The 8,277-nt window shown below is 49.8% G+C and overlaps 1 protein-coding gene across 1 annotated transcript; it reads right to left on the bottom strand.

Moving 5' to 3' along the window:
• Window positions 1–1,900: 1,900 nt before the first annotated feature.
• LOC128275933 (ADP-ribosylation factor-like protein 5B) lies at window positions 1,901–7,651 on the bottom strand. The gene is made up of 6 exons (XM_053014426.1): window positions 7,349–7,651; window positions 4,217–4,332; window positions 3,875–3,967; window positions 3,636–3,761; window positions 3,274–3,383; window positions 1,901–3,194 (listed from the first exon to the last, which is right to left on the bottom strand). The coding sequence occupies exons 1-6, from the start codon at window positions 7,392–7,394 to the stop codon at window positions 3,146–3,148; spliced, it is 540 nt and encodes a 179-aa protein (XP_052870386.1). The 5' UTR covers window positions 7,395–7,651; the 3' UTR covers window positions 1,901–3,145.
• Between the last annotated feature and the right edge of the window lie 626 nt (window positions 7,652–8,277).

The following is an 8,277-nucleotide window of genomic DNA, read 5'->3' as shown; positions in this document are numbered from 1 at the left end:
AAAATCCAAACAAAATCGGTAACACGTAGAAGCAAGTTATACCTAAAACCTAATATAGCAGGATACCACAAAAACTGCAGCAAACTAAATCCACACACAAAGAAGAGATGGACCCCCAAAAAAACACACCAACACACAATCCCAAAAACAAAAAACAAAACGTGCAAATCCCTTTCTCAAATCGTCAAATGATAATGTGATTCTCAGTAGTTAAGTGACAAAAGTAAGTAAAACATAAACGAAGCAAACAACAAACAAGCACACTGCCCCGCCAACCGATATTGGCGACGGTCAGGAAGTGCCGAACTAAAATGGATACGAGGCTAGAAAAATGGAACGATATTAACGAAACAGTGTAAGGACCGTTGAAACTCAAACTCAAGAACCCCCCTGTGTAAAAAGTATTCTAAGTGCGTGTGTACGTGTCTCTTAATGTGGCCATCCCGCTCGTAATTCGCCTTGCTGTCCCAACCTGCTCTTCCAATTCCGATTGTTTGCTCAAATCGAAGTTCTGCATTGTTCCGAGAGAGACGATGGGCGAGCAAGCAATAGCATCCCCTCTGAATGGTTGTGAGCACCGTGTCGTAGTGGCCAGCTTCCGGTTTTCGGCATTCCAGACACCAGGCAAAAAGGGAAACCGGCACCGATTGTGGATATGAAGAATTGGACTGATTGAACCGGAAGGCAAGGTCCGGAAGGAAAACGATTGTACTATAGAATGTAAAAACAGGTGAATAACGTATTGCTAGTGATTACGGGCTGAGCGTTGTTGAGGCTGCCAGGTCGCTTCCATCTTCTGACTTTATTTATGGAGACATTAAAACATTGTAGTTTAAGGAACGATCGCTCTCATCAACGGAGTGACACGGCACACGTATGATGCTGATGGATTTGCTTTTGAAACTTGCTTTCCATTTTCCCTGTCGGGAGTCGCACAAGCAAAGTCCGCTCTAGTGTCCCGGGGCAGGAATCTAGGACCACTCTCTCCTGCGCTCTCGTTCTTTACACTCCCGGAAAGCTTCTTCCCCGAATGGCAATGATGTACACTACCCCATTAACTAGCAAATAAAAACCCAACCCGCGACATTAGGTGCACACACTACGACAATTCTGCGAAACGAAGTGTAACGGTGCTAAGTACGTAGGGGGCCGTGTAGGGCTAACGTGGGCCGCCGTGAGTTACTCGCCCGGATATGGTTACGAACGTTAGGAAATTCTCGATTCTCTCGATGAACCTTTGCTGTAAATATTTCGCGAAGATACGAAGATATTGCACGATAAGCACACACTCCACGACACGAAACCCCGGGGGCGAAGAGCTCTGAGGACGAGGCCGAGAGTATGTTGTTTTGCAACGGGGAATTGAGTCACACCACGACAGAACGATGATGGCCATGATGATTGTGCTGTTGGTCTATGGTCAATAAAGTAAAACGGTTCGTCATAGCGGTTGAACGCTGGTAACATGAAGATTATCGCCAACAACGGTGTCGTTATTCATCTTTAGTTGGTTTTTTTATTTCGAAAATGTTACATTACCCCATTACCCAGTGCTGTGTTGGGATTTTCGCGGTTTTCCACGTGTTTGCAGAGCGTTTTGCTTCAAACCAACCTTCATGATGTAACGGTTCCAGGGTGAAATATTTCGCGCTGATGTGAATGCGAAATATTTCTCCGATACTGGGAACTTTGAAATATTCCGAACACAGTACCATGTAGAAAACGGTCTTCCGCCGTTCAAAGTGGCCGTTTTGAAGTGTACACATGGGCCCTTTTTTCTTTTGTTTATTTAAAAACACTTCCGAAACGTACGATAACGTACAACTTTTAAAAAGCATCGGCATCGGTATTAATGGTGGATATTAATAAAAGAAACATAAAGGGTCTGATTTGACGAATTTTTATATATTACTTTCATTTCATTTTATTTAACTAACATTGTCGTAAGTATACCTTCTGTCCCGTCGTTCATTTCTTTACATTGTCTTTCTGCCTTAACTCAACCACTCCCTCCCTGGGTCACCTATCGCTCCTAACATCGCAGCATTCACACGACGAATAGGTTTATTCTTCCAACATTTTTCTTCAACTCCTGCCAGACATACACACACAATTTACAGTATATAGTATCCTGTGCCCAGCGTCAGTTCCTGCCCAGTTGGCCCCCCTCTTGGATCCAGTTAGCGAACGAAGAGTTAAACATAAAAATTAATCTATAACATAGCGTTTACATGTTAGTTGTGTTTGATTTAAAGAGCTGATCTTCTGCTGATTGCTAAAAACAGGAGAAAGATGCAGACTGCATCCAGCCGGATCGGTACCCAGTTCCCGCAATGCACGTCATCACCCGCATCGCGTTTAAACGTTCAGTTTGCAGATCTGATTTGAAACCTCACAAATGTATGCGATCTGCACCATCTTGCCCGATGTTCCTCCATCGCTTCATCGATCGATCATGAGCGTGGTTCTTGTCTACTTCCTGCACGGGACGTATTTGGTGGAACGATTGGGCCGCTTGGCGCACGGGGTTTGGTTTGCGATTGAGTTAACCGTCAAAAGCGTCTTCGGCGTCAATAATCTGCGACTTCCGGCCGCGTGTCTGTACAATGCTTTGACGGAGTGGAGGAGTTGTTTAATAACGATTACGTTTAATCTAACTCGTTCATACAACAGTATCATTCATACACCTGACTCGTTTCTTGACTCGCACCCACAGCATCCACAGCTAAGGAAGGTGGAGCTGCTCGGCAGACGCCAGACGTTCCCAAAAAAAACCATAATTTCAGTTCGGCTCGTCCGGATGACTGTGTTCCCCTGCTTATCCTAGAGTTTGAGTTTAATTAAACGCACTACCTTACTTCCTGTACCTGTGCTGACCCCCGCGCGCCCTGCTTTGGCAACTCTCTTACTCCGCCCGTCCATTGTAAACACCGGGGTCTGGGTCAGCGCATCCACCCGTACGTTTGGCTCGAATGCGTTCTCGTAATTAGTGGGGGAAGAAAGGAGCTTGCTTGAGTAATGGGTGAGTGTGTTATGGGTGGCCGAATCCGTTCGTCAGCGCTTTCGGGCGCCTCGTCGTCGAAAAGGAAGGGAAGCATTGGCCCGGTAAAACGGAGTTACACGAGTAGTTTTACTCCTGCCGGTGTCATTTCTTCTTGATCCGCTGGGCTATCCATTCCAGCCCTTGGTACAGGCTGCCGAAGGGGAAAGATGAGGTTATAATTACAAAAATCCTCATTCGGTCGTTCGGGGCCGCCCGGAAGTGGTACTCACCCTTCGCCGGTCAGTGCGCAGCAGGACTGTATGTGCCACTGGTGCTTCTTGATGGAGGTCAGGTCTAATTGTTTGGAAATTTCAGCCGCACTCATCGAGTCTTTTAGATCCTGTGGGAAAGGTCGGAAAAAGGGGAAAGTTTTATTGCAAAGCTTCGGGTAGGTGGTGGCCCGAAACGCCTCGGGCTTCATTCGAAAATGAACCTAGTTAGTGTTCGTAAACCATAAACCGGCCTCTTGCCGGTGCGACCTTTTGAAGTAAGTGGTACGGATTAGTCCGTCATGGGGCTTAAATTGAAATTAATGTAAGCACAATCCCAGCCAGTCACATGAACGATTCATAGTCCCGGTTTCTACACATACCTGCTTGTTGGCGTACACCAGCAAACTGGCCTTGGTTAAGTCTTCATGCTGCAACATTTTGTACAATTCCTCACGTGTCACCGCTAACCGCTCGCGATCGGTCGAGTCTATAACCATGATGATGAACTAAGGAAGAAACGGAACCAAATTCGGTTATCCTCCAAGACGATCACGTGTGTCACGCGAGTGCGTCACAAGCGGTTTTGCTATCCTTAGCCCAGGTCCGGGCGCCTACCCACCTCTGTGTTTGTGTAGTAGGTGCTCCACGCGGCCCGTAAGCTCTGCTGCCCGCCGAGGTCCCACACCAGAAAGTGAATATTTTTCCACACGATCTGCGAGGCGCGGTAAAAGAACAAACAAACAGTTGTGACTCATATAAGTTGCGTGGTACGAAAACACGGAGCACGGCGAATGAAGGAGAAACCAGGCAAATGGACAACCGTCACCGGTAAGCGGCTTACGAAGTGGCCATTGGTCACCGGGTGCTACAACTTTTGCCTCCTTTCGCACTTTCGGATGTTTACATTGCGACCTGGCCGCGAGTTCCGACCGAAGTTGATTTGTAACGGCTGCGTGCGTACCTCTTCCACGTTCGATCCGATCGTTGGGCTCGTGTGAACCACTTCGTTCATCAGAAACTGGTACAGAATGGTCGTCTTGCCGGCGTTGTCCAGTCCCACCATGACGAGTTTGTGTTCTAAAACGGAACAGAAAGCAAATAAACATTAGCGAGTTTGTTTTGTCAGTACATCCAAAAATAAACGATACAACCCCGGGGAGCTGGTTTTTTTTAGGTGGATCATGGTTCCCAAAGAGATCGGTGATCAGAAACGTTCTTGCATGGCATATTACATATTAAACGATGTCCTAAATTACGATGGAATACAACGGGGAACTGGAACATCAAAGGAAAACCATTTCACGGTTGGCTTACAGTTTAATGTTACGTTTGACGATCAGTGAATATCAATGTGGCTCACAAACGACGATCAGTGTCGCCCAAATAGCAGAAGGGTGATTAAACAAACTATAATTGCTTGCTTGCGGCGATTTTTTTCGTTTTTCTATTTGTCACGGTCTACGACCTCCGGGCATTTTTGGCGTTACACCACTATCAGTGCTCAAAACGGGTCCCCTTCGTAGCTAACGACCTCTCAGCGAAAGGGCCCACGCAGTGAGCTGCACGGCCGAGGGCCACAATTGAACCCGGGACACGCTTTTAGACCCGTCGGTTCCGTAATTGTCAATTAAAGCAGAAAATACGCCGGTCACTCTCGGCCGAACCCCCGAATCGGAACTTCCCACCGACGGACGCGCGCGACAACAGTTTAGAAAATATGTATGTGTATCAAAAACCGAGGGAGGCCCCAAACGGGTGGGGACGGGGTCGATGATCATACACAGAGCATCGCCGAAGTCGTGCCTAATGGTCGATCGACCGTGACATTATCCGACCCGATCGTGCCCGCACTGATTGGTAGATTATCTCACGCATGACCGTAGAGTGGCTTTGGCGCAGAGGAATGTCTGCAACACCCTCACCACGCATACCACGGCTAACTCGGGCCGCGGTGGCCACCATCCCTTGTTGCCACCTCTTTGTCCGGTCGGTTGGTCGATACGGCGAGGGGGACCCCGTTCACAGAACAGTGGTTCCCAGGGTGGCTTGAAGCCGTCCCCTAACTACGAAATCATGGTAACATAAGTAATATTAAGACTTATAAGAAAACTTTTGGAAATTTCATAATTTGTTGAAAATGGCTAGTTCTGCACTAAAGTCAGTGTTAGTGAACAATCCTTATCACTTGCGCTCTGAGTTAACCTGAAACTTGACTGGTCCTTTACACAGTCTCGATCGTCGACCAGCACGTTTAAGAACCGCTGAACTACGGATACGGATCAGGACCGAACTTATTAGGTTAATGCGAAGCCAAGAGGGCACCCTTTCGGTGGGCGTAGGGGACAAGGTTGCTCAGAATCGTACGACTTGGCTACCTCCGCACCCCGTTTGCGGGACGGAACGCGCTCCTCGTGTCATCCACCAACTACCCCTTTGGGGTGGTAAGTTCGTTCGCCTTCAAACAAAGGCAGTTCCCCTCTTATGGAGTGCAGCAACTAGTACGGCTTCGCATGTGGGTCTCCCGGAGCGGGGCAAGAGACTCTCCTCGACCGACTCTTCGTTTGCCCGCCACACGTGCAGCCGCAGATTGACGTAGTTTCTTGCAAACCATACGACGGTCGCACGGGTCGCAAACGAAAGTTTTGCGCCCCACCACACAACCGTGGACCGTGCAGAATCGTGTGACAGTTAGTTTGAAGTTATTTAGGTTAAGACACGGCACAGACACCGCCGAACGGCCCGGGATTTAAATGAACACCGGCCGGGGGGGTTTGGGAGACACTCGGTGAAAGTAGCTTGATCTTAATACGAGTTTACCTAGTACTTTGAGAACTTTGTTTTTGCGTATTTGGAGCATAAATTTGGACAACGAAATATATAGTTTCCATCCGGTTTCCGGTTGCAAAAGTAACTAAGCAAAATGGTTAATCAACATGGTTTTTACGCAATTCGCACGGGACGCCCCAAAGAAACGGGACCCTGGCACGTGGCTCTGAAGTAGGATCAGTTCCGCGAATGTGACCTTTACCCACAGCACAGCTGACTATTGTTTTCCCCGACCAATCACGTTTTGGGCCCGGTTAGCTTCCCTTGGGGAGGCAAACAAGGCGAACGACTTCTAAGATGGCCAATCACTGGACACACACACACGGCCATCGAGGTAATCATCGGTTGCAGCAACAACCGGAATCTCGGTTTCACTTTCCAACGCGCGCGCGCGCATTGACCTTCGAAAAATGTGTAAAAGTTTGTTTGCATTTTGGGACCTCCTCGTTTGGGTGGCCACTGGGGTGTGGAAGAAGAGAGAGAGAGAGAGACAGGCGATTAGAGCAAAATCGGAAGGGGTTTGCTGTCTGATCGTCGTCATGGTAGACGCGTCATTTGGTGGCTGTGGCTGAAACCTGTTGATTGGACGGGTTGTGGTTGTTGTTGATCGCGCTCTGTTATTTGGCAACCGACCAGCAACCCCCCTTTGGCGCTCGCCGTCGTCGTCGTCGTCGCCGTGGTGTTGGTCAGCGGCACATTGAAACTAATGGGGTCTACTTTAGTGCAATCAAAGTGGCCGCGGCCGCTGCCTCAGCAGGCTGTAGGTGTGCGTCAAGTGGAGAAATAGATGTTTCAATATTTAACGTTACTCTTATCGCGGAGTAAAATCGAATCGCAGCTTCTGCTGCGTTGCTTGTGGAAAGAATTTGTACATTTCATCTCCTAGCGGGCGGAGGACAAACAGTGGCCCTGCAAGTAATCCCCACCACGCGCCACCTTGCCACAGTTCGTGAGGAGATCACGGTTCCACGGTTTACTCGTTGATAATGGCGCGGTGGCCCGCAAACAAGCGGGCCACCGCCATCCGCTGATAACCGCGTTACTACAATGAACTGAATCTACGGAGCGCACGAACTGGAGCGCAAAGGTGAGCCACGCTGAGCCACGGCGACCGTGATCGAGATCGAAGACCTTTCACTGCTGGCGGTGGTGAGGGGAGAGCAGCGTGTAAGGTGCAAGACCAGCTGGGCGAATGTGGGCCAATGAACTTCCTTCTGCGGCCCTGATGATGTGCGTGTTGTGACCGCCGCAACACACACGCTCTTACCTTCGTTGCCGAAGAGGCTCCAGATTTTCGCAAACAGCAGCCCCATGATGGACGAAGGGCGAAGGCAGCTCAGTCTGTGAGGCGGCGGCCGGACTATCCGTTCCGAATCGAGGAGATGACAGTCGTCCGCCAATCAACGCAGCAGGCCTTGCAGGATTCTGTGTCTCTTCTCACGCTCTCTCACTCTTTCTCACACGCATACGCACAACCGGAAGCACTTCACCTGCGGCCGGGGACCAGGTGTCCTGGGGCCACCTTTGCTTTGCCCAGGGGAATCCTTACAACGGATTCCATCACTTCACACACACACACACACAGCACACAAAACGATCACAACCCCCCCCCCCCCGTGTGTGCAACAATCCGGAGTCGGCCGCCTCTTTGCGGTCGCTTTCCTTTCCTTTCGGCCGCGGAGGAGCGAAAGTGTTTCGCGATTCACTGCGGGCGCCTTTGGGGTTGGTGATTTTCACTCTAATTATTGTTTACTTGCGCCTGTGCTGGGCGGGGGCACACGGGTTCGCCTCCCCTACCCTTCCTTCGCCGTCGTCTACTCGTCTATCGAGGGGACAAAGGATCGCGACTACACTCCGGATGTTCGGATGTTCCGTCAATGGCTGACCTTTGCACAGCTGCTCTCCCTGCTGCTGCCCCACTTCCCACTTGGGACTGCTCGAAGGCTGTTCGCACTCGCAGGAATCAGTGGTGGCGACGATTATCACAGTGATAAACAGCACAATTGGCCAACGAGAGCGGCGGTCGGGGGACCTCGTTACGTTACGACGACGATGACGAAAATTGTGTCGAGTTGCGCGCGGCGCGGCCTTCCTCACACACGGACGAAAACGGAGCGCACCGAATGCTGCGGATAACTCACCCGACGAGATACCCGTGCCAACCACAATTAATTAGAAATTAGCGTTCCTGATTTT

Source organism: Anopheles cruzii, chromosome 2 (assembly GCF_943734635.1).
Source record: "Anopheles cruzii chromosome 2, idAnoCruzAS_RS32_06, whole genome shotgun sequence".
Taxonomy (NCBI): Eukaryota; Metazoa; Arthropoda; class Insecta; order Diptera; family Culicidae; genus Anopheles; species Anopheles cruzii.
The sequence above is the reverse complement of the archived record's forward strand: the minus strand, read 5'-3'. Positions and strand labels throughout refer to the sequence as shown.